At 38.9% G+C, this 27,538-nt stretch overlaps 2 protein-coding genes across 3 annotated transcripts; both read right to left on the bottom strand.

Annotated features, from left to right (window-relative positions):
* Positions 1 to 1,237: 1,237 nt before the first annotated feature.
* LOC105040902 (CLP protease regulatory subunit CLPX1, mitochondrial) lies at positions 1,238 to 13,775 on the bottom strand. 2 transcript variants are annotated; one of them, XM_010917653.4, is made up of 15 exons: positions 13,099 to 13,769; positions 12,454 to 12,515; positions 12,217 to 12,317; positions 10,749 to 10,828; positions 10,064 to 10,114; positions 8,797 to 8,871; positions 8,636 to 8,713; positions 4,798 to 4,854; positions 3,940 to 4,010; positions 3,744 to 3,843; positions 3,536 to 3,640; positions 3,197 to 3,259; positions 2,951 to 3,073; positions 2,280 to 2,438; positions 1,238 to 1,388 (listed from the first exon to the last, which is right to left on the bottom strand). In XM_010917653.4, the coding sequence occupies exons 1-15, from the start codon at positions 13,606 to 13,608 to the stop codon at positions 1,317 to 1,319; spliced, it is 1,707 nt and encodes a 568-aa protein (XP_010915955.1). In that variant the 5' UTR covers positions 13,609 to 13,769; the 3' UTR covers positions 1,238 to 1,316. The 2 variants fall into 2 exon arrangements, with proteins under 2 accessions (XP_010915955.1, XP_029119150.1); XM_029263317.2 differs by lacking the exons at positions 2,951 to 3,073; positions 3,197 to 3,259 and having other exon boundaries at positions 13,099 to 13,775.
* Positions 13,776 to 17,044: 3,269 nt separating this feature from the next.
* Positions 17,045 to 20,975, bottom strand: LOC105040903 (UV-stimulated scaffold protein A homolog). The gene is made up of 2 exons (XM_010917654.4): positions 20,722 to 20,975; positions 17,045 to 19,652 (listed from the first exon to the last, which is right to left on the bottom strand). Exons 1-2 carry the CDS (start codon positions 20,914 to 20,916, stop codon positions 17,862 to 17,864), a joined length of 1,986 nt encoding a protein of 661 aa, XP_010915956.1. The 5' UTR covers positions 20,917 to 20,975; the 3' UTR covers positions 17,045 to 17,861.
* Between the last annotated feature and the right edge of the window lie 6,563 nt (positions 20,976 to 27,538).

Below are 27,538 nucleotides of genomic sequence, written 5' to 3'. Positions count from 1 at the left end.
TGTGACAGTTAAGCGGAGGGAGGAGGGATGAGCATACTTGGTGCAGGGCGGTTTGTGACTTGCCGCCGTTGTCAGGGAATTGTTTGTTTTAGGATGTGGAGACCGCGCGGACTGGGGGAAGATGCAATGAACACACCATGTGCTCTCCATGGTTTTATTAATTAGTGGCTTGGGTGCTCGTTTGCTTTTGGAGAAATTGGTTCAAATTTCAGGGCTAAAAGCTTAAGATTAGCCATCGCAGGCTTCACAAAGACCTGAGTTCAAGTATCATTCGGTGACCTTTTGCAGGTATAGCTAGGTTAAAAATCAATAGAGAACTTTTCACTTGTATGTATGTATGATTTACTTTGTAAATATCTTTTGCGCATGAAGTACCCATGAATTTAATATGTATTCAGTGTAGGAGTTCAATGTATAAACATTAAGAGTTACCAAGTAACAGTACAAATACTTCCCGGTTTGTTAAGAGATAGCGCATCGTCATTAGAGAGGGCAAATCCAATGTAGCTCATGAAACATGTAATGCATTAATTACTCTCCATCTTCCACCAACAAAGTAGAGGCATTCACAGAAAAAGCTTATTGGATGGACAAATTATCTAAGAATTCTGATAAATATTGATAAATTGAGACTCGGCCACCTAAAACAACAAAAGATCTATCTTTTAAGGAAAAAAATAGAATTCTTATATCAACAATTTTTAAATTTTATGGTCCATGCCCACATACTAGCAACTAGCAGGTCTCTCAAGTACGACCCTACAGGATCGATTTCTCACTTAATTTGAAGGCAAAAAAAATACACACACACACACACACTAGCCATTACATTGTTTAGAACGTCTCCGTTAGTACATGAATCCGCTGGACATGGATAGACATCTTCGCTGTATTCTCTGTACTCCGGTTATTCTTCTAGCCTCTTTCCAAATTGCACTCAGATTTTAAATTCAATTTCCAATTATGCACCAACAACCTATCAGTAAAAAAAAAAAAAAATCTAAGTATTGGTCACGTTACCTAACAAGTACTGAAAATGGCCATCCGACCTATGCCCGTCTCGACATGAGCCCCTACTCAATTTTAGGTTCCAAATATCATTCATTAGCCTGTCAAATCCTGAAAAGGCCCCAACCAGTTGGCACTGGAAGATGACTAGCACTCATATCTGGAAGTAATATCCGATATTGCCCATGAAGCCTGCATGCTATTATCAATTTACATATGGCCAGAATGATACATTTGAATGGGCTGCCATTGAAATTTAACTGTGTTTAGATAAATATAACTTGTGTACAATATCGTTGCTAAAAGGTTTACATGCTAGCAACTCTGGAGGGAAGCTCCAAGTCTGCTTCAGGTTCTCCCTCAGACCTCTCGAACGTTGTCTGCAACAAAATAACACGTAAAGATGAAGAGTTCAATACCCGACTGATTCCGCAGATGATAAACAAGAAGATACGTAAAACATTCTGAATGTCCTTAATACTGCATAACAACCGAGCCTCATCAGCAGAGTGTTGAAGGAGAATCACACAACCAGGCATAGTTTTGATTATACAAACTTGAATGGACCTCCTTTTGTTTACCATGATATCACAATTAAGCAACCCTTGACATAACAACAAACAAGTAAACAAGCCTGCAAAGCAAATTCAATGACTGAAGACCATAATGGGGTCTAATATTATTGAGCTGCTCAGGTGCATGATTCCAAAGACATACAACTGGAGCTAATCTTAATTCTACGTGTCAAATAAATACAAAGCTCCATTTCAGAACTCCTATAATGAACCACAAACTTGGACAGTCCAATTAACGAGCCACTAAATCAATTTTCCATGGCCCGACATCCAATCGGAACTTCAGAATGGTCTGGATATAGAAAATTACACTGAATGACCGACAGGAATGTGATTTAAGAATTAATTTAAGCAACGCATATTCTTTTGGACAGTTCAAAAAGCTTCCTATCATTTAGGGGGGCCTAGCAAGCATGTGCATCAATATACTGCTTGCCCATCACTATACTGTTTAGTGAATAGGAAGGGTCACATCTATTGACCTTAGGGCACCGGAATTTGAGGTCTTTCTTAAAGGAGAACGAAAAAAATAAAAGGATCTTTCTCAGTTATAGCAGATATCAATTAATCACGAGAACATAAGTGGAAGACCCATGTGCAAGAGGACATAGTGGAACAAGCAACACAGAATGCATACAATTAGCATGATCAGAAGCGAATAGTAATGGATGTATGACAAGAGTTACTGGCACATACTTCTGCTTCTTTCAGATTTTGTTGAGAAAAATAGTTCTCCAATGCTCCTTCACCGCAAAGAATTTTAGCTCCACACCCATGTGAATCTACAGATCCAACGGATTCCTCATCAACCACAACAGCATCTATTTTCTCTTTCCCTGTTCTCGTGTCAGGAATCTACAAAAATGACAACAATTCTTGACATAATAGTAACAATGAAGAGTAAATATTAAATATCAATAAAAAGGAGAAATCAATAAAACTTGCTGGTTCATATTAGGCTTATTTGCATTAGAACACTAATGAAGAGGATAGTTCCCACAGAAAATGGACACTTTGTGATTAGCAACAGTGCATACACCAATATTTCCAAAGTATTTCTGTAATAGGAAACAATGGGACACTGGGAATCCTCTTTGCCCTATGGCATATGTAAGTAGATCATAGTAATGCACCTACATGGTTAAAGCTTCAGTAATAGGGAAGGGGTACATCATACCATAGAAAGCTACATTGTTGGCTACGTTGTTCATGGAGTTTTAAAGGTTATTCATTATTTTTCCGTCAGATCTGTATAAGTCATTCTACTTCTTAATGCAGCAAAAAGAAGATTACAAGAACAAAGAAACATAAAAGAGGTGTGAGATAATTCACACTGAAATAGAGATATCAGAGAGGAGACTGCACACCTCATACATTGCTTCTGTCAATATATTCTCCAATATTGATCTCAAGCCCCTAGCCCCAGTATTTTTAGCCATTGCTTTCTTTGCAATTAGCCGCAAAGCCTTCTCTGTAAAATGCAGCCTAACCTGGATAACAGGAACGGGTACCTTAGCTTTTTATAGACCTCATGTTGGAAAAAGGAGGGACTACTCACGGCATGTTATCCACTTGAATATTTGACACAAAAAATTGAAAAATCTGGAACTTACATCATTCATTTGGAACAACTTTATGTATTGTTTCCCGACGGCATTTTTTGGTTTGGTAAGAACCTAAAATAATTGTTAGAAAGCAGTTTTCAGAAGTTAGTCGAGAGAGCATATCCAGTCATATCCAGTAGAGGCTTGACTTATCATGAGAGACAGAAGCATAATTATGGAAACAACCAACAGCATTTATGGTAGCTGCAGAAAAGAGTTTTATCAAGGCATAAAACACATGCTTAAAGAATGCAACATACTTTTTTTCTTTTTCCTGAGCAAAACTTAATAAACCAGTTACACCCTGTGCATAGAGACAAGGAATGACATTGCACAAATCAGGCTTACCTCAACAAGTTGATCCTCATTCAGAGCAGACAAACTAACAAGTATTGGAAATCTTCCAACAAATTCTGGTATCAGACCATATGCAATGAGATCACCACTTTCAACCTGAAGAAAATGATTTTTTTTTCTCATTAAACTTCGCAGCAAGCGCTGGACCAGAATGTTCCCAAGGGATGTGAGCCTACAACCTATTCTGAGTTGCACTTACTGATTCCAACAAAGAGGATGCTACTGCAGCATTTGTAACACTGCCAGTACGCATGTTTGCACGTATTGGTGCTCTGAAGCCAATGGAAGAATCATGCCGCCTGGCACAGGATAGAACCATTTTGAGACTTCAAGAAGGCCCCAAGGATGAAATGAATTTAAGCACATAAATTCATATTTCGGTATAGTTATATAACCTTTCTGAGATAGTTTTTTCTAAGTCAATAAAGGCGCCTCCACAAATGAAGAGAATATCTTTAGTATCAATCTGCAAAATGACAAGAATAAATAATACAAGCTTCACATATTTTTGGTAGATAAAAGCTTCATATATGTAAATGACACGGATTTACAATGCCATACACAGAAGCATTTACTCATCACATGAATGCTCCAAAACATAAAACTGAACCTTTGCAGCTTGAGATATAGAATGGTTGTTGCAAGCGACAACCTGTATGTCTCTGATGGGAAACAATCATTTTGGTATGACTTTCACATCCAACCTTCTGAAAAGTTTAATGCATGAACAACTACCTAACGATCACCTAAAAATGTCCAACAGTAGGTTTCATTCTTTTCCCTCACTATTAATCCTATTGCAAAATACAGTTTATGTACCATACCAATCAGTCCACATATATCAAAGCTGCAATTGCATTTTCAATTACTAGTACATATATCAAAGTTTACATTGCATCTCTATCTTAGGACAATCTGCCTGGGTGCTAATCAGCTATCTGGACCAACTCAACCACACTGCAAGCATTGAGAAGTGCATGCATTCATTTTGAAGTCCATCAAGGCATCAACCCCCCTATAAGATCTCAATAGACAAAATAGATATTCATGACAAGGACAACAAACTAGATTGTTAACTACCAACAGAGATGGCAATGGTGTGTAAAAAGAACTCTTAAGTAGCAAGAAATTCAACTCGACAGAGAAGCATATTGAGCATGAATTGGGATGACTAAAAGATTATTTAATTATTGATTTGGATAAAGATGATATTCCATATCACAATAAGATTTTGATATTGAATAAAGAAATACCTGAATATTGTCACCTCTTGGATGTTTCCGAGCTCCTTTCTCAGGCACATTAACAACCTAGTTCAAGGAACAACATCAAAATCCAAAGGGAAGGACATACGTTCAACTACTGCAGCACCACAACAAAAAGATTGAACATCACAGATAATTTTGTACCATGCCAGGTAGTGGACTTGTAAGTGAACCAAACAACAAGAGAAGGGTGAAGGAAAAAAAAAATTCCAGATCCATCAACTAGTCTGAAAATCAAAACCAAATACAATTTTATATATCTATTGAAGCCAGCATATCACCCTGATTGAGTTAAATTTCTAAGTACAATAGAATTTAATGCCCATGCCCTTGCTGGCTACAGAATACAGCATTTGTGTTGGCTGCTAATCCTGAAATCTATAAGACTGAGATTTCAGTATGCTGCTGTTTAGGAGATCAACAATCCAAAAGGTAAGGAGCTTCAGGATATAACATGGACCAAATTCTTTTTGTTGATGAAGTGTCTAAATGAGTCCTAAAAGAGAACAGTGTTATGAACACCCATAAACTGATGTTACTTTCATGCATTGCTTTTTCTTCAGTGGATAAGATCGGTTGAAATTCATGAGTTTGAATTTGAAAATATCCTACGTCCATCTCATACTTCTAATATTATGGTGAAAATAAATATTTTCTTTTTTTAAGAACTGTAGCCTATGTCCTTCCAAAATGTTCAATATGTAGGAAAATATTAAATTTGCACTAATTTTCTCCATATCCTGCACCAGTAAGCCATGCCACATCTACATATGGTCAACTTTATACATCATTTTTCAGCCATTCCTTGTCAAAACCACTTGAGTTGTCCAGCCAGAATGAAGTTCTGGACACATTTATTCCACATCCTAATATTCGGAGTTTGACCTTATACAAAGTTTCTCTGAGTGTTCAAAACTAGAGTATAGACCCATCAAATCTTCAATAACTGAAATCCTATATTCTGCAAGGCAGTCCACAGTCAGCTATGCAAACAGAGCAGTTGAAGCTCACTATAAATACCAGTTCTACTCCACCTCCTATTTTTAAAATCAGTAGAAAATATATTGGATTTCTATACCATACTTACAATCTCATACAAAAGATGATGGAGAAAATAATCAAAAGTATCTTCCTTGATTTTATTCCCAAATAAAAGGAAATAAGAGGATCTCATTTCCACTATAAGATTTTAGCATAGTGATGGCAGACCCAATATCTTACCAAGGCTAAACATTTACATCCGGTCCTTGACAATCGACATTATATGACAATTCACTTAAGGGGGCAAAAGATATCCTCATAAACATGTTCCCATAATGCTCACTTCTTAAAATTACTTCAAACATCTTTCCTCCTTCATCACATCTATAATAAACCTAAAATTGACACAATAAAACTAGCATACATGAAAGGAGAAATATAATAAACAATAAATATGGCTGTAATGTCTTGATAACCCAAGACTGTACCAATCTAATGCAAAATTTCAAATTCAGATCCATTAAATCATATGAGAAAACTCTACAAGGCTAAATGGAGAACTTCTGACCGGATCTTGAGTCAACATGGATTTAAATCTTACTGCATATGAACTCAATCTTAGCAGGAGAAAAAAAATTAATTAACAACCATTTTCAAATGGCTTGTTTTGGACCAGGTGCTTTGAAACTCGAAGGGTCTTCACTCTTCAGATTCCATCCCACCACTACAAATGCCAGCCTTCTTTTGAGATAAACCTCAAGATTTCAAAAGACTGTAATCGATAAGCAACATGTTGCCATGTCTCATATAATTAATATTAACAAGCCCATCCATAGCTGATTAATATTCATGATCAAAATGTTGCGGTCGCAATTGAATGTAGTTCGATAGAAGTGTTTGAGAGCTTGTGCTTTATCAACCAATATGATCAACTGTTCAGTATGCAGTAAACGTGGGTTTACCAAGTCTGCAAGGGTTTTCAAGATTACACATTATGAACTGATATTGGTGGTCTTTGGTGCCCTCTGTAGCCAGACAAATTATTGGAGAATAGAAGGTGAACATTGTTCTATCAGTAAATGTTGTGTTTACACCAAATCAGATGAAGGGAAATCTTATAAGCATTTTGAGTTCATTAGAAAACTAATACAATGACAGCTAAGACAATGTTCTCAAGTTAAATAAGGTACTAGTAAATGAATTTTGAATCAGACCTTTTATGTTTGCAAAGACCAAGATAGTAATGGCTAAACCTATTTATCCTATTTACACCTTATGTGATATGTCTTACTTGAAATCGAATGTCAATGATGGTTTCTTGTTTGTTTACATTTTAGTTACCAATATTGAGGGTGCAATGAACATGAAAGAGAATGGATGATTGTGATCCCCTAGTGAATACAGATTTTTCTCCATTATGTATGTGACTCCATAAACAGATAACTTGTGCAAGTACACTTCTTCATTACCCTAGGGCAAATGCTCGTGCAATTCTTTCTTTCTTTCTTTATTTTTGTTGGTCGCAGGGTTGGGTGAGAGGAAGGAGAGGGCAGAAATAACTTAATAGAGACATAAAAGCCCAGCCTGTGAGGACTTCATAAAGGGTCTCAATCCAACTTGGCTAGGGCTGTCAAACGAGCAACCTGTTTGCGGACAGCTTGTGTTCAGCTTGGGTTAGGCTTGCTTGAATAGTAAAGGAGCCAACCTAAAATCTAGGCTTCGGCAGTTCAAGCTTTGCTTGAAAATGCTCAATACAAGAGAAAATAAATAATTAATATATAATATGTCATAAAACGTATTTATATTATAATTATTAAAACAATATGATTTCCTTATAAATAATGAATTCTTATATGATATAGAAATATAATAATGCATATTATCTCCATGGAAAAATATATGAAAGCCTCAAGGGATGTCACATTCCCACTAGATCTCCTAAATGAGCTGTTCAGGAGCAGCTCAAGTTTGGCTTAAAATAAAATGGCTGTTTCAATCTTGGTTCAATTGCAAAACAAGCTGAGATTAAGTTAGGCTTGGCTTACTCAAGCTAAGCACTTTCACTCCCTATGCATGGCCGGCTTCAGAGATTTTTTTCGCATCATATATGCAGTAAGATGGATTATCTTCAACTAGTGATGCCTTTCAGGAGACTTACTGTGGTTTATAATCCAGTTTTCAGGTAAACCAAGACATTTTCTTCACATAAGTCACTGTACATATCTACAATTTAGACATATGAATTATCAATTTCAAGCTGACTAAAGTCACCCCTACTTCTGAGTCACGAGTTCATCTTGTTCAGTCATTATGATACCTAAAAACTGTGCAGAGGTCCACAGCCAGGATTAGTAGTAGCTACGAAAAACTAAGAGTCCCGATGTCCTAGCATGCAATCTTGTAGCGCCCCCCCCTCCCCCCCCCCGGCAAACAAAAAAAAAAGGTAATATAGCTAGTTTACATTTTGATTTAGTGGCTTAAAAGCAGGGTAGCCATATCTAATTTTCTAAATCCCTTGTCCTTGAGAAGTTCTGCGACTCAAAGTCAAGGTTTTGCCCCTTTTAAAACAGTAATGTTAATCACTTTTTTCTCAAATAGTAGTATGATTCACGCAGCACCATAGAACTCACAAGCATAGAGACCATAAACTGCACAAGTAGGGATGACACCCAAACATCCAATCAGAAGAATGTTTTCTAGAACAATTTCATATCTGCCTTCAGAGTCTTGTATCATCAGTAGTACATGAAAAATTTAGTAAGCAGAAAAATCAACTTTTGAAAAAGATAAGTATAGAAGAGAGACAATGCAACATGTGCATTCAAATAAGTGTTCAGATGCTCACTGTTCCTTCAAGCATTTTCAACAATGCCTGTTGAACGCCTTCACCAGATACATCTCTACTAATATTGAGGCTCTCAGCCTGCTCAAGAAGTAAAAAGTTAAGTTCTTTAGAGCAAAGAAAGTACACAGTGCAACATATATTTCAACTAGATTAACAGATACCTTCTTGGTAATCTTATCAACTTCATCGATGTAGACAATGCCCTGCTGTGCAGCCGCTACATTGAAGTCAGCAGCCTGAGATAACAACAACACAGATTGGTAATGCATAACTTATAGGAAGATCTAGTGGTAGTTTTGAAAATGTCTGCTGGCATATTCAATATACAGACTGCAGAGTTACATGAAGTAAACGATCAAGTAATCAAGACCTCAAGCTATAAATTTATTTTTAAAAAAAAAACTTGAGGTTTTTATGTAAGTTCAGGGTATAAGAACTTAGTCTGAAAGCAATGAAGAACAATAAACCATGTGAATCCAAATTAAACAATTAGATTTGCTAAGTCTTAAGCACGTAACTACTAGGCGCCTACTGAAAAAAATCTGACCTTACAGTGATCACACATTAACTCTACCTACCCAGCTGAAGTACATCACAAGAAAGAGTATTGTGCTTCTTTCACTAAGTTAACTCTGAAATATTTCCCTGTTCAATGAGTATCTAATTTTCCCAGATTTAGGAATAACCGACACCGTAACAAAAGCTGTTTGCACCATAAAAAACAAAAGTTCAGATATTCGAGTACTTCAAATGCAGTTTTGACATCTACTAGCTGAAGTCACAGGATCTCTCCTAATGTAATTAATACATCTGAAAACTGTATAAAAACTGGAATCAGCAGTTAAAATAAGATGTGTGGAAGCTGAAGCAATTGTAGAATGAAATATATCGGACAGCAATGGAATTTGCCACTCAGTGATAATGATGAATGAATAAATGATCTAACAATATGATCAGTGGCATAATTAGGGGGATTCAGGATAAAGAATCCACCACCAAGCCAATACAACTTCTCCTGCACAACACCCCCCACCCTGCCTTCAAAAAGGGAAAAAAAAAAGAAAAGAAAAAAATAGATTCCTAACATGCATACCAGTTGTCCCAAACATCAACTAATGTACCAATACCCCAGGCAGCAAGCACACCATAATTGACTTTTGTTAAGTTATACAATTCTCTTTGTTGGTCTGAGAGCAGATTAGGTAACACATCAGGCTTGCTCTGGCATATTCTCAATGATCTAAGAGTTGTTGTTGGTAAGATCTTCAAAGGTGCAAATTGAAATAAAAACTCAATAAGTACAAATTATATAAATCGAAGTACCACTTATAAGCAAATTCACCGGCCATGAGTCAACCACATGATTAAAGAGAAAAAAATATAGGAATTATATTTAAGGTGCTTTCATATTATAGGCTTGGCAAGTACCACAAGAAGCTTGTATAATACAGACTCCACATCTTCACCAACATATCCTGCCTGCACATAGCAATATAGCAGTCATGTTCAAACAACTGAATGAACAAGTTTAACTATAACAACATAAAAAGATCTACATTTCCATTTCCACAACAACAAAATGTTTCATGTTTAACAAATAATAATCAAGAGAGCATCATGCAAAGGGAAGAGATTGGATAACTAATGCCAATTTTCAAGCCAGAATTCAGTTATATTAACAAAGTATAGCATGATTGTGATATCACAAGATACAAAATTCCCACTTATCCTATATTCATGCCATTTGTTTTCCCAAAGCCTACTGTAATCCAGAATAAAAAAAAGTATATTCCAAATGAATGAAGAAAAAAGTGATGTAGCATGCATCGAAAAGACAGTCATAATTTTTTAAAAGTTATATTAATCAAGTTATAAAAAATTGTTCCATAAGAAACATCTGATGTCCTGCGAGAAAGACAGAAAAGGGTGCAAAAAGATGTTGGTACATGCAAAGAAGGCGAATTCCCAGTCAAACGAAGTCGGAATAGCGACTATTGAAGCCGTGAAACAATGGGAACACCATATCCATATAAGCATTGTCATTAGTCCTGTCATAGTGCTAAACGACAACGAAAATTATGTTATCAGACTCCTACATGATATGGAAAATTACCTGAGTGAGAGTAGTTGCATCAGCTATTACAAAAGGCACATTCACAAATCGAGCCAACGTTTTTGCCAGTAATGTTTTCCCTGTCTTTGAAGAAATGTTACAAGGATATAAGTAAAAAGAAGCATATAGTACTACAACAACTGTCTCTCATTATTCTCTCAAAATCAGAGAAGTGACTACAACATTAAAAGACTTGCACTTTTATCTTTACATATTTGCACCAAAATACATGCAAGCCTATTAGACATCAATCAAATAAAAAAATAGAATTTCAGTTAAAAATGAAATCATTGTTAGAAGATATACAGATTTGATACATTAAAAAAACTAATTATCATAAGAAATCAGAGATAAGTTACCAGTGAAAACTATCATGATTCATGAGTACAAAAATAATCAGGGTTTGACTTTGCAGGGATCCGAAGAATCCAGTAACCATTCGATGCACATAGTCCATGCACAACATTCTCTCAATGTCGTTTGCATGGCATGGAATGGCTACGAGCAAATGTCCCCGACCAATTTCCACATGCACACAGCCACACACTGCAAATCCAGAATATCAGGTTTTCAGGTGAGGGAATGGAAGATCTCAGCAATCATCCAATCAATTAATTCTTATTCGGTGTTGCTTAATATCCATTTACCAATAGACAGGCCTTAAAATTGGCATCCCTATATTACATTTAGATCCAAAGTTAATCAAAAACTTGGCTTGTCTTCACCTCTAAATTATCTAAAAAGTAAGAAGAGACCGCAAGTGCTATAGACTGAAAACCTCCAGACAATTATGTGTTTGATCCTTGAATAGATATAGAGTTAGTTACTTCCAATTTTACGTAGATGAGAGGAAGAAACAACGGGAAGACTTTAGAGAGTTAATCAAAGAGAAATCACTAAAGTATTTTGCATTTCTCACACAGGAAAAACAAAAGCAAAAACAAAAATCAAAAGCTCTCTGGGATGAAGGAGACAAGTGAGGAAGACAAGAAAAATGTTTGCATTAGATGAAAAAGAGACCATGATACTCCAAGTCTCCAACATGGCATAGAAATCTTTGATCCAAATGGAGTTTCATTATTAGAGAATATTTAGGCTCGTTCCAATTCCAACTCATGGTGCTAAGATTAGATTGAAATCAATTCATTTTCTGGTTTTCATAAGATAAAATAGATTGTCCAATATCTTTTACATTTAAAGATAGTCTTGCTTTGAACCAAATTGCAAAGGAAATAATTTCCAACTCTATACTGGAAGTTTCAATTGTTTATGCTAGTAATAAATATTCAAACATGGACAGCAATATGAGGTAATCAGATCCAAAAGTCAGACCAGGTCAACTCATAGGTGCCAGAGTCTCTTAACAAATTAGTCAGCTGTAACATATCTAGTATGGTCATTTAGCATACCAACTCAAATAAATATTAAATCAATACCGCATACTAAAATATACAGCAGATGCAGATACCTGAGCCTGTTGGGCCCATTAAAAGAATGTTGCTTTTCTCAAGTTCAACTGTGTCAATGTCAGTTGTACTAGCTTCATTTTCATTGGAACCAGCTGCACACCTGAGATTCAGCATAATGAAGTGAGTTCAATTGTGAATGCCCCAACAATGGATTTACAAATCTACCACAAAGATAAAGAAAAACAGAGATCATGTTTCTGCAATATAAAATGTATCAAGCATAGTGAGAATCTAACCATTTCGATAAGGACTCATAATAGATCCTTTTATAATGATTGTACACTGCCACAGAGAGTACCTGCAGGGAACAATGTAATTTTTATTAAATATGATCACATGTTGTTTATTAAAGGTTTGCTCATACATGATACAGCTCCAGTGTAATAAACAGTGACTTTGTAACTTTATGTTTTCATGTCTGAGGATCCATGATCATTAACAGATTTAATGCAATAAATGAAAAACAAGCCAAAGAAAAGCAGCAAATCCCCCAAGTACCGGACAAGGGCAATATCCACGAAGAGAAATTATTCCAAATTCATAGGACGTCGACCATTTTCTGTGACCTTTGTCCGCATCATATGACTAGTACAGCAATAAATGATCTAAAATACAAACACCCAGTTATGAAGGACAACAAAACTCCAATAAACATCAGCTTAAGTTGGTCTGATTGAGATATTCATCCAAGAATTCTACCAGCTAACCCAGAAATTATAAGAGAAAATCTTAAAACACGAAGTGATACATAAAAGACCAAATTAAATTGGTCAAGAGGCCTGAAAGACGCGCATAACGATTAATTTTAGATTTTTTCTTTTTTTAAATACAAGAACTCTACAAACAAACCCCGTAATTCTATCAAAAGCTCCGATATTTACCTTCTTCGCGCGCTCCTGCCCGATCACAAAGTTGTCAAGACCTCGGCAGATCTCCTTGGGAGTTGGGAACTTGTTCCCGAGATTGGAACCGCCCCAACATCCATCCTTCGAGTCAAACCCTCCGCCACCGCCTCCAGCGCCGGTGCCCCCTCCACCTCCTCCTCCAACCCTAATTACATTAATCCGGCCTAGGCTGGCCGAGTGGACGGTGACCCCAGAATCCCCGGGCTGCTGCCAGATCTCGGGCGGCTCCCAGCCGGAACGCCCATTGGTCTCCAGCGAGGGGGCGTTGGGAAAGAGGGTGCCCCGGTCGACGAGGTGGCCCTGGACGGAAACCAGTTCGAGGGGGCGAAAATAGCGGGGGGCCCAGGTCCAGAAGTCGTCCCACCGCCGCCGGTACTTGCCGTGGACATTGGAGATCCTGCCGGCGTGCATCCGGTGGGAGGAGACGTACACAGATTGGACTGCGGCCGCCGCTCCGACGGCCCTCGATCTCACGGCCGCGGACATCGCGAGAGAGAGGAAACGAGAAAGGATGAAACTTCGTGGGGATTCGGCAGCGAAAAGGGCTTTAATTTGGAATTTGATGTGCAACGGGGAGAAAAAAAATGTCCGGTGAGTGGCAAGGGTATTTATTACGTATCCGGCTCTGTTTCTCCGTCTTACAGTAATTTGTTATATTATGATGTCGGGCTTTCTAATGGATAACGTTGAGAGCCGCCGATGCCAGCCGAGCTGCCTGATCCCGGACGGCAGTCATCCTCCCGTTCGTGTTTGAGAGGTTTGATCAGAATTAAAAACAACATTGACTGATGGTTTAGAATTGAGGACAGCAGTATAAATAATTATATATCAGTATATCTATATTCATATTTATTTTATCAAATATAAATATAGATATAATTTGAATATCGAAAGTATGGATATAAATTGAATAATTAAATTTTAGCATAAATTATATTTCTGATCTAAATCGATTTTTTTAAATAATTTTTAAATTATAAAATTCAAAACTTTAGTCCTCTAACAATCTGAACTGATTTAATGATGCCCTTCGATGCGATTTCAATTATTTTTTCTCATCGAAATCTGATGTAGCAAAATTTAATACCTATACGAAGTATTCTTTGCTCACATGGCTCAACAGACGTTGATGTAGCTTAAAATATTTTAAGCCATGTTATCTTCTTCTCCAGATGCCAAAATCCCTAATGTCTCATCTTCTCAAATCTTCATCTTCTTCCCTAAATCTCTCATCTTCCATCTCTTTTCTTCTCATTCCTAAAATCTTAATAAAAAAAAAAGAAAGAAAAGAACCCCTTTCTTCCGGCCACATTCTCTTTCTCTTTTATAATCATTTTTTCTTTATTTCTCACTATTTTATCTCACTGAACTCTCCCTACCCATCTTTTTTTAAATCTCTTATCTTCCATCTCTCTTTTTCTCATGCCCAAAAGCCTAATCAAAAAAGAAGAAAGAAAGAAAAATCCCTTTTCCTTTATGGCTCCCTCCTTCTTTGCTCGATTCTTTCTCTTTTATTCATCTCTTATCGCCTCCTCCCATGCCTCCCATTGAGCTGGCATTGGTTTCATCCTTCTCCCATTTCAAATTCCTTCCCTTCGTGACCCCATCCTCCTCAAAGAAGAGAGACCAGAGGAAGAAGATGAAGAAAAAAATATATAATAAAAAAAATACCACATAAGCATCATATCAATAATTTTTTTATATTTTAATACCACATAAGCATCATGTAAATATCAGATATTGTCACATCAAATTTTTAGTGAGTGAAAATTATCAGAGTTACGTTCGAGGGCAATATTAAAATAGTTCAGTTAGTTGGAGAACTAAAGTTTAGAATTTTATAGTTCAGATATCATTTTAAAAAATTTGACTTAGTTCAAGGATCAAAAATATAATTTATCCTGAATTTTATAACTACAGAATCAAAGATATTACTAAATAGATAATAAATCAAATTAATACCATATTTTTCTTAAAAAATAATAAGTATTATATAAAATTATACAAGATTATAGATAGATTCGAATACGGATAAATAGTCATCTATTTATATCCATATCAATTTTTTTTAAAGGATATACATACAGATATTAGTCGGATCCTCAAATTTTTATCTATATCCGAATTAATTTGTATACAAAATAGATTTGGATGAATATTATCTATACCACTTTCACCCCTACTTATATAATTTGGCCTTTAGTCTATGTTCTAGAAAGAGAACTCACCGTATCAAAAAGATGGTGTATAAAAGAATATTTTTTACAGTGTACAGCAACTCATATAATTAAAAAAAAAATGATTACAATATATAGCCATCAAATCCTACAATAATGATAAAAGATCAAAATGTCTAAACGAACTGCCTAAAGTCCAAAAATGAATCAATCCATACCCATGCAAGGCTTGCAAGAGGTCAGTAGAAAGAGTTTGTATGGTTGGGGTCTATTAAATTATCAAGATTTTGGACATTGATTATACGAGAAACTACTTACGAAAAAAAAAATTTACCATATTTGATTGGTGAAAAATTATCTATAAAATACTATAAAAAATTAGAATATTTAATTAAAGATAATCTTGTATGAAAATATTATTAAATTTTCAATAGCTTCTATGAATAAATAATTCAAATAGTGATATTTTTCTCATTCGATTTATTGTTTGAGTATTTATGGCCCATCAATATGAACCATTTGGAATATTCAAATATATTTGTAAAAGTTCATAAATATTTTTAAATTAATTATTTATATATTAGCAAATATACTTCTCATTATAAATACATTTTAGTATATTTTTGGCATATCAATAAATTTTCAAATTATAAATTTGTAAATATATTATATATATTAGTTATATTGTTTAAAAACAATAATAATAATAATATTTTAATATATCAAATTTATTAAATTAATTTATTATGCTGATTGTAATGAATAACTAATAAATATATTAATTATAAGAAATTATATATATAATTAACATATTTATTAAAATCGATGTATTTATTACTTTGTAATAGCTTATAAACTAATAATAAATATAAATATATAATTATAATATATTTTAATATAATAATATATTTAATAATAAATATATATATATTACTTAATAAATATTAATGGAACATATAATATATTATTAGTATAATTAATATATTAAATATATAATTTAATTAATATACTATTAATATCATATAAATAGGGATATTTTCATCAAGTAACGATAATTTTAAATTACCTCTACTCGATAATCTAGTATGAGATAAAAATATCATATTCTTAGTGGTATTTATTTAACCTTCATCTAAGTAGAATATTTTCGAATTTGGATCAGATTGGATGCTAAGTTTGCCGTCCGAATCAGGTACAAAAGAGAATACAGTTGTATTTTATTCAAAAAAAATCCTATGTTCAAATTCCAGATTTTACCATTTATTTTTTTAAAAAAATTTATAGTCCATCCAGATTTAATTTCTAAAAATCTTTAAAATCCGAATTCTAATCCAGCAAGATTTATAAAATAAATAGCTGAATTCAGATCCGAATCCAGTAGGATACCAGATTCTCCATCCAAATCGCATACGAAAATGGATACAGATGAATTTTATCAAACCTATCAGATCTGAATCTGGCAAATTTTAACTGTAAATATATGTTCGAATCTATCAGTTACAAGATTTTCCATCCAAATTTGATCTAAATTGGATATTAAGACAGATATGATCTGATTTTATCAGACATGTTTTCAGCTCTGTTAGCTAAGATCACTTACGTCTGCAGATGATAACAATCTTAAATTTCATAACTACATAATTGAAATTTTAGATATTTGTTCACCATGCGATATTAAAATGAGAGAGATTAAAAATGACGACTTTATGTTATGTTAGTAGTCATAAAGTAATAACACATGTAGGTTGTAATTACAATTTGACACATGTCAACTTCATGATCAATATATTCCAGCTCTGTCCATATAAAATGGAAAACTCCAAAGGGAATATCTATCATATACTTATCTAGACCCCATGTGTGACCTTCACCCAACGCACTTATTTCTCTAACCTACATAACCTAACATACCCAAGGCTTTATGCATCAGAAATGCCGATCTCATCGTTTATGCATCAGGAATGCCGATCTCATCGTTGAACTTGAGAAGCACTCGCGTTTATTTTAGGTGCTAGGCTAGCACAGAGTGGAAATGGAATAGAGGAACACTTAAGTGTAGTCCTCATTCACAATTTCCCAAGAAACAGTCGAGAAACTAGTTTCAGTTTCCCACGTTTATTTGTTTGATTAACTTGTACAAAAAAACATAAAAAAAAAAAAGCTTGTACAATAGTTGTCAGTCATTCCTCTAAATACCAGAAACTCATCACTTGCAACTCCGTCTAAAACGACCCTTGGTGCTCTGATAACAGTGGTATTGATGGCCTCACCCCAAAAAAAAAAAAAAAAGGTCGTACTGATGGAAGATGCCAGTGAATATCACCTCATAATATATATTGCGGTATCATGAAAAGACCCTTCAAGAATCAATGACTTGGTTCTGTTTTCTTTGACTGCCTTTCCCAGGAGAAAGCTACTTTAGAGTTCCATCTTTCAGGCCTCAAGATAACTGACATCTGATCTGTACTAAATACAATACAATACTCTGCGCCCTCCTGTTACGACCTGCATACAGGCTTCAATTCAAATTTTACCAGTTTGATTAGCTAACAAAGTCTCCATCTACCATTGATTTGGGAAAGCTTCTCGGTATTTTGAATCCTCCCCCTGCATTAGCTGTCTACTTGCAGAATCGGTTACACGACTATTTAAAAGCCTTTGAGCTAATCTATCCTTTGCAGTTATTTTCTTTTTCAGCATCGATGCCAATGTCGGCTTCTTAACCTTGACTTCAGCTCCATTTCGAACTGATGTTGCTGGATGTTCTGCAAAAGCTTCTGAGTATGAAGTTGAAGCAATTGCAGCTTCCCGCAAAACATCTTCATTGTGTTCACGAATTTTTGCCAGCTTCGCTCGCTTCATTGACTTCATATCCCTCTCTCTTTCCCGTACATTTTTGACTGCTTGTCTCCCCAATTTCTCAACCATTTCTTTTCCCAGATTGAGAGTTCCATGGGCATCTACCGAATCACTTCTTAGGTCCGTTGCTGCTGTAGGATACTCTTTTTCAGTTTCCCTATCACCCTGTGAATTTTGATCTATTGGATTTCCCTCGTCGTCGCGTGCTACGATGGGCCCATGAAACGGGCACACCCTCAAATCCCTTCTCTGACAAAGTCCCCCTTTCTTCAAAGGAGCCCGGCAAGGTGGAAGTTCAACAGGTTCCTCCTTATAAACTGTTCGATGAAAATTCAGCTCTGCGATCTTCTCTGCAGGAATGACAGCATCATAATCCACCCTACCCCAGTGAGCCTGGAGCTCCAGACCCCTATGATTAGCTAAAACATCTTGGTTTGGACCCCAGTTGTCCAAGAATGGACCCCATGTCACTACAGGAGCTTCCACCAATAGTCTTGACCTCTCAGAAGTTGAGCTCAAAACATGCCCAATTGATGACTTGTTTGCATCAGGGAGTGCTACATCCTTTCCCTTGCTGCTTGTTGCAGTATCTGCAGAATTCCCAACTGAACTGTTAGGTACACTAGAAGTCGCAGGCATGTAATGTTCTATCTTTCCCTCTTCCCACAAATCATCATCATCCTCATCCTTTTTGAGGTCAGAGGGATTGTCAAGAAAACAGCCTAACTGACCACAGCGTGCCCTGACGGAATGGATAAGATTGCGGATATCGATGAACTCCTTTAATGCATTATCCCTGAATTTGTTGTCAGTGAGATCAACCCTGACAAGAACAGAAATCCATTCCTGCACTGATGACAAATGCTTTGAGATTAAAAGCTTAAGTGATTCTCTGAGGGCATCAAAGATAACTTTGTTATCACTGTCTTCCTTGACTTTCTCTCCCTCCTTCAAGGAGTCAAGACGGATTTGCTGCAATGTAAGAGATTTAAATTCTTCCACCTCATCATCCTCAGTGGACAGATTCGGAGTAAATTCTTCTTGTTTAACACTAAGAATTTCTAAGCACTCTTCTATTTCATCAATCGTTGACTGAATTTCAGCCTGGATGGAGGAAAACTTGTCCTTAAGATTTTCAAATTTATCGAGCAAAATCTGCTTTGACCTCATCTCTCGTTCCTGTCTCTCTTGTTGCAACCGAGTGGCATTCTCCAACCGATTAGGAAACTGGTATCTGAGGGTGTTCTTCAGGTAATTGAAACCCAATCTAAGCTGCCTGTAGTGAATTCCAAAAGAGGCATTCCATTTCTCCAACAGTTCTATGCTCTTTGAGCGCAGATGGGATGCAATGGAAGAAGGAGGAGGAAGAGGCAGGTCTCTCCTGAAACCAATGCTTAAGCTCAGGAACTGATCCAAATTGACTACAAGGACGGACCTGAACAGCTTTGAACGCATGAACAATTCATCAACTATAAGAACAGCTAGGAATCGCACCTGTAATATGATATGAATGTGGAATATCTCTTAGTAATCTAATAAACAACCTGTTCACTGATAACATTAAAAAAATAATTTAAATTTCAAAGTTAGTTAGCCTGCTTTTTTCTAACACATGAATGTGAAGGCAAAGAAGTTAATATAAGCTATTGATAAAAAAAACTCATAACTAGTGTGGTTCATCCAAAGAGTAACAAATTCCCCTCAACTTTGGTGTCCTTTGCTATGTATCAACAGTACATAGAACATCCAACATACCGAACCAAAATCTCTTGAGCAATCCAGTGTCCAATATAGAAAAGGGCGTGCCTAAGTCCAGAAATTAATGTCATCACTATTCATCTCTTTCTTTCGTTCGCAATGTTCTTGATGAATTGAACAAAGGGCGCACTGACCTATTTGATAGGCAATCACTAATATTCATCTATAATAATATAAGGAAGCAACAAATGAGTCCTATAAGCTTCAATCTTTTACTGGATTACCGCATTTAGTCCCTCCCCATTTTAATTGCATACTCTGACCCTACCACCCCGTTCCCACCACCAAAAACATAACCTAAAAGAACTGAAGAACATCTGAGAAACGGTTGAAAAAAAACCCTATCATAAAATCTATCTCCACAACACATGATCCAAAGTATCACATATTATCCCTAATTCTCCACATAATTGGTCAAGAAAAATAAGAACAAGAATTCCTCTAATTCCTCCTAAGAAAACATGTATCTCTTAATACCAACTTCTATCCCTCACGCACCAATAACAAAAATACCGAATCCTCAGCATCAATGAACGCCAGGAAAAACTAAACAGCCAAAGAACCCCTTCAAACAACAATTATTCGTACGTTCCAGATAAACCTCCCCGTCTGTGGTCTTAATCGAAATTATATGCACTTGAAGAAATTACAATCAGGAAATTAGATTAAACAATTATAATTGGGAAGAAATGAAGTAAAACGATGGAACGTAAGTCAATTCAAGGCAATCGATGGAAAAGGAGACGAATTTATAAGACGAGGGAGGGAAAGAGAGAGGTGTGATGAAGAGGGTTTTGATCAAGACCTGGGCGTGTTGCTTCTTCATATGGTCCATGAGGGAGTCAACAGCGGCGTGGATCTCGTCGGAGGAGGACCGGACGGTGGATTTGATGGCCTTGAGGAGGCGCGGGTCCACCTCGCCGGCCGTCGAATTGGTGGCCTTCTCAATTAGCCTCGCCACCGCCCTCGTCCCTGCCTCCGCCTCGCTCTCCCTCCCCATCCCCGGCTTCTATCCGTCTTTCTCTGCCTTCTGCCCCACGATACCTTCTGAGGAGGCGTTTGAAGAAGATGTAATAATTAATATTCCTTTGGCACAATAACCGACCCTGCTGCTTGGCGGCTCGTGCCGCAATTATGCGCCAGGACCAACGGGACCGACTGTGGTCACGTGCCAACGCCCATGCAGATCGTGGCCTTGGCACCGTACCTAGGGCATTGCGGGCATGCGAATATGCATGCGCGATCCACGTGATAAATAAAATTTGTCGGTCTTCACATCAGATGATGATCTTGCGTTAGACATAGCTCATGAGGCTGCCTGATCTTTTTAATATTAGTTATGATCATGTTTGAAAAATGGATTCCCACTTTAATTGGTGTCCTCTTTTACTGATCTGAGATTAATTGAGATAATTTTAGCAAATAAAAAAAAGATTGTACCTCTAAGTGGCCATGCTTCAATATAAATAAAAGCTCAGGACTCGATGAAGGCTCGAAGTTGCTTAATGATTGTTGGGGAATACCGACCGACCCACCCTCGGACCAACTTATGATCGATCGACCGACCGACCGACTGACGGAGGGACCGTCCGACCGACCGACTGGCGGAGGAACCGACCGACCGACCGGTCGATTAACGGCCCTCTTCCGTCCGTGGGTATGTCGGTCGGGTTTCCACTCTCCGGGCCGACTCTCGCAACATGCCGACTCTCGCAACATGCCCGGCTGACCGTCAAAGGGGCCCGAATCTCCGCCCGACGCCACACAGATGGCCACCGACCTAGGGTCGGTCGACTCCTCCGATCGCCGTGCAGCCGCCGGAGCCTGTCAGTCCTGACAGCAATATGCGGCACTGCCACCCAAGGGCATTATCCCGCCTAGAGAATTGTCAACCCTAGTGATTTGACAGCCCCGCGGCGATATGACGCTTTCACGGCGACTCTGACAGTCTACAGTGAGTTGACAATTCCTCAATTGTCCGCGCCATTAATGACGGCGCCATGCCGCGCCTCACTATAAATATCGGGGAAGGCAACAGTGCAGGGGGACGGGAAAAACCACAGGCTTGCTCCCTCTCTCTCTCTCTTTCTCTCTCTCTCTCGTTTGAGCTCTATGTCTTCATTTCACTGTTGCCCAGTCACCTCTCTGACTTGACCGTCGGAGGGTCCCCGTCGGAGTCACCTCCGATCAGTGTGGACTTCCTTTTTTGCAGGCGCTCGTTCCCGGCGATCAGGCGACGAGGGGATTGGCCGCAACAGATTGACGTGCCAGGTAGGGGAGCTACAGCGTTTACAGCAGTTCTAATGACAAAGACAAGGGCTCAGCGCTCGAGGATCACTGGGTCGGCGAGGCACTCTTCCCGCCGGGAAGAGACCTCTCCGCCATCTTCCGCGGCGGAACCCAGTTCCCCACACCCTGCGGTCACCACGGAGGTGCAGATCGCGGCTATCGTGCGGTAGATGACCGTGCTGACAGATGCAGTTAAAAGCCTTCAGCAACAGTCGGTCCGACTGCCACCGCCACCGGCCGAACAGCACGCGGCACGTCCGATGCCCTTCAGGAGCAGCCGCCAACGCCCGCGTCGACCTCCATCGCCCTCGCAGGAGCACCTACCACGGCACTCCTACCGGGAGGAGGGGGAACGGCCGCGGTGCGACACCCACCGATCTCGACGAGACTCTCCGTCCCGGCTGGAACGAGCAAGGAAGAAGAAGCGCCCGCGGACGCCGTCCGCCTCTCTCTCGGATTCTTCTGAAGACTCCACCCCTGGGGTCTCTCAGCACCGGCGGACGGACGACTACGAATGCAGGTTCGAGAAAATCGACCGTCGGCTTGCGCAGTTGCAGGTGGACGACCAGAAGTCTTCGAACGACGTCGACTTTCAGACCGCCCAGCCTCTCTGCCGACTCATCCTTGATGAACCGATCCCCAGCTGGTTCAAGATGCCGCACGTGGAGCCCTACGACGGCTCCACCGACCCAATCGACCACCTGGAGAGCTATAAAGCTCTCATGACGATTCAGGGGGCAACCGACGCTCTCTTTTGCATCGGCTTCCCCGCCACACTCCGCAAGGCTGCCAGGGCCTGGTACTCCGATCTTCGATCGGGGAGTATCCACTCCTTCGGGCAGCTCGAGCACTCTTTCATGGCTCACTTCAGCACCAGCAGGAGGCCGCCGCGAATGTCGGACAGCCTTTTCTTTCTCAAACAGAGAGAAAATGAGATGCTCCGACTCTTCGTGGCGCGATTCAATACGGCCACGCTTAAGGTCCGGGACCTCAACGAAGACATGGCTATCTCAGCCATGAAACGGGGGCTGAGGGCGTCCCGATTCACCTACTCCCTGGACAAGACCCTCCTCCGTACGTACGTCGAGCTGCTGGAGCACGCATACAAGTACATGCGCGCGGATGAAGGAGCTTCCAACCGACGCTTGGCCGAGCCCAGAGGCCCGAAGGAGAAACGGAGGAAGGGTCGGGAACCTGCTGCGCCCAGCAGGCCCCCGACCGACGGTCGGGTCTTGACACTACGACAGAACCAAAAGTCGCCCCAGCGGCAGACTCCAAGGCCGACACGCCCCAGGTATGATTCCTACACTCCTCTCTCTGCCCCCCGTGCGCAGATTTTGATGGAGATCGAGGGGAAATAATACCTGCGACAGCCTCCGCCTCTGAAGGCAAAAGGTCTCGACCAACGGAAGTACTGTCGGTTCTACCGGGGCCACGGCCATAATACCGAGCAATACATCCAGCTTAAGGACGAGATCGAAGCCCTCATCCGCTGAGGGTATCTCGGTAAATTTCGGAGGAACCCGCCAACCCAACCTGTGGCCGACCGACGACCCCCGCCGACTGAGGAAGCGACCACCAATTAGCCGACGGTCGGGGTCATCAATATGATCTCCAAACAACTCGGCCCGGGGACGTCTGCTGAGAGGGAGCCCCTGAAGAAGACGCTCGGGGCATCCAAACTCCCCACGACGACGCTGTTGTTGTCTCAGCCACAATAGCAAACTACGATGTAAAAAGAATTTTTGTAGATAATGGAAGTTCGATAAATATTTTGTTTTACTCGACCTTCTCCCGGATGCAACAGTCAACCGACCGACTTAAGAAGGTCTCTACGCCCTTGATCGGCTTTGCCGGGGATGCTGTCACGACGGAAGGAGAAATTACCCTGCCTGTGACGGCCGGCGCCGAACCACGACAAAGCACGGTCTCCTTAACTTTTACGGTCGTCCAAGTGCCTTCGGCCTACAACGCCATACTTGGGAGATCCGGACTTAACGCCCTCAAGGCAATCGTCTCGATGTACCATCTCCTTGTTCGGTTCCCGACCAAAAATGGGGTCGGAGAGATGCGCGGGGATCAACAGCTCGCCCGACGATGCTTCCAGATCTCCGCCCAAAGCGACGAGTTGAAAGGCTCCCTGACGATCGACAAGCTGGACCCACGGGAGGAGGGAGAACGGGGCGAACCGGCTGAGCAGCTCGTCCCCATCCCGATTGCCGGGGATCCCGACCGAAAGGTATGGGTCGGTTCTCAACTACCCGACCCAGACCGACGACGGCTGGTGGAGCTGCTGAGAACCAATGCCGACGTATTCGCTTGGTCGGCAGCGGATATGTCGGGCATCCCCCCAGAGACAATAACCCACCGACTCAACGTCGACCCGACGATGAGGCCGGTGAGGCAGAAGAAAAGGTCCTTCGCTCTAGAGAGACAGAGGGCCATCGACGAAGAAGTAGACAAGCTGCTCGAGGCGGGCTTCATCCGAGAATCCACGTATCTCGATTGGCTCGTCAATGTTGTCATGGTCAAAAAAGCCAACGGAAAGTGGAGGATTTGCATCGACTATACCGACCTGAATCAAGCCTGCCCAAAAGATAGCTTTCCACTTCCAAAGATCGACCAGCTGGTGGACGCGACGTCCGAATTTCGACTGCTCAGCTTCATGGACGCCTTCGCTGGATACTGTTGCCCAGCTATGCAACCCAAGAGGGGGGGTGAATTGGGTTTCTAAAAATTTTAAGCCCAACAGATAACTTATGAAGAACAAAATAATGGCTTTAAATCAATATTAATTAACTAAAGCAGTATTGCAAGGATATAAATAAGATAAAGCGATAAAGCACACCACAAACACAAAGATTTATAGTGGTTCGGTGCTAACCTTGCACCTACGTCCACTCCCCAAGATCCCACTTGGGAATTTTAATCCACTATCCTTTGTATTCAACCCGAATACAAAACGTCGGAAACTCCGACACTAGCTATCCCAAGCTAGAATACAGGACGTCGGAAACTCTGACCCTAGCTATCCCAAGCTAGAACACTTGTTTCCCGGGTACAAGCCAACCCACAACACTCCGATTTCAGGTTCGGATCAACCTTTCCTTGTTTTGGAAATCCTCCAAAAACAAGAGCAAAAACTCACAAAGAGTAAGAATATTTAGAGCACAGATGAATACAAAAACAGCTCCTTAAATGAGCAAATATAACAATAAAAGCTTTACTCAAATGAAGAACCCCTTTTTCAGATTTTCTCAAGATGAATGAACGGTTGAACGCTTGAGAAGAGGTTGATTGTTGATTGAAGATCTCTTGAAAGCTTTGAACGATCTCTAGATCAAGGTTGAAACGATAGGCGTGAAGAATTCTCTCCTTGAAAGATCTTCCTTTTCTCTTTCACAATCTCTCTGGTATATTGTGGATCCTCTCTCTTTTTCTCTATGGATATTTCTTTGATCTCAGGCTTTTTCTTGCAAATTTCGGATCCTCTCTTCTGTTCTTCTCTTTTTCCTCTCTTTTCTTCTCTTCATTTGATTTCACGTTTGATCCGCTATTTAATCTGCAATTTTTTTCATCATTTAAAGCATTTTGTAGCATTAGAAGCAAGAGAAAACAATTTAGGCAGATAAAGAGCCGTTAGAGGATTTTTAGGAAGCATAAATGGCAATTAAAACGGGCAAAAAAATAGCCGTTGCTGACATTTCCCGTCGCAGGGGTCGACTCATGAGTCGACTCATGCCTTGTGGGTCGACTCATGAGTCGACTCACAGGTCGTGCCAAGCCAAAAAATCCAGCGTGCCATGGGAATTTTTTTTTTCGTGCCATTCAGCTCATAGTGCCATGAGTTGACTCATGAGTCGACTCATGCACTTCAAACCTTCATAACTTCAGAAATATTAGTCCAAACACAATGAAATTTTCACCAATAGATTTCAAATCATTTGTTCTACCAAATGATATTATCAAATCAGGATTTTAGCAAAATTACGATTTTGCCCTTGAAGAGCATAAGGACTTTTTCAATTGTTTGTATCCCTTTAATCTGCTTTGTAATCATCAAAATCAATCTAGGAGCAACAATCTCCCCCTTTTTGATGATGACAAAACATATGAACAAAAATATTTATGTTAAAGCATTAATTTCAAAAGAATCCATTATGGGTGTATATGCTTAAAAAGAGTATGATTCTTTTGGCATGTAATATAAATGCAAAAATAGTTTGTCCATTTTCTTAAAGATTTGAAAAGGGTATTAGATCATTTTGAGTTCAAAATATTTCAGAGCAAGAGAAGATAAATAACTTTTTCTATGTATCAGAGCAAAAATAATTTTTACAATGATATCAGAAAAGATTTTATAATGTATCAGAGCAAGAAAATTTTAATGTATCAGAGAAAATTTCATACAGTATTAGAGCAAATGTTATAATATTTTAGAGAAACCTTCACACTGTATCGGATCAAATGTTATCATGTATCAGATCAAGTTGAAAGAAATTGTAGGATGAATCAGAGTAAAATAAATTTCTTATTGATGTCTCAAGGTGAGTAAAATTTCAAAAGCAAGTTTGAATATCAGAGCATATATATAAAAAATACTTATTTGCATTGTACTCATGATTTTGCTTTTGATGGATTAAAGTTCTGTCTGATACCAAATTTCTCTGTCTGATACCAAATTTCGATACCAAAATTTCTCAAAGTTTTGTTTAATCTTTCAATCCTTGTTTTTGTCTAATTTCTCCAATATTTATTTAATTTTTTTTTCAATATTTGTTTTAATTTAATTTCTCCCCCTTTTTCTCATAATTTAGGGTTTTGCTTTTTGTCTAATTTCAATTTTTGTTTAATTTTAATTTCTCCCCCTTTTTGACATCATCAAACATAGTTAACTCTTTCTTTTCCTTTTCTGAAAAATATTCTTTAATTTCTTCCTCTTTAGAGTTTTTCACAGATGTTTGCTCCCCCTTAATATAGCAATTATCAATAGCAAACAACAATAAGGAGAAGATAATATTTCAACAGATGTATCGGAGATTGAAATATAATCATTACAAAGAGGTAGAAAGATGATTCCATTAATATCATAATTGTTTCAATACATAAAATTCAACCAGCTAAATGTCAATACATGGCCCCAAGGTATAGATCCTAGAACAAGATACTAACTCCTAGAACCTAGTAAAGATCAAGATAAGTCAATGATCAAGACAAATCATGGATCGGAGTCATCAGATATAGGGTGAGGAGATGATGGATCAGAAGTGCGTCCTCTACCCCGTCTGCCTCTGCCACGAGCAGGAGAACGAGATGAACTGGGTGGCTGAGAA

This window comes from Elaeis guineensis, chromosome 3 (genome assembly GCF_000442705.2).
Source record: "Elaeis guineensis isolate ETL-2024a chromosome 3, EG11, whole genome shotgun sequence".
NCBI lineage: Eukaryota > Viridiplantae > Streptophyta > Magnoliopsida > Arecales > Arecaceae > Elaeis > Elaeis guineensis.
This window is presented reverse-complemented; position numbering and strand designations above follow the sequence as displayed.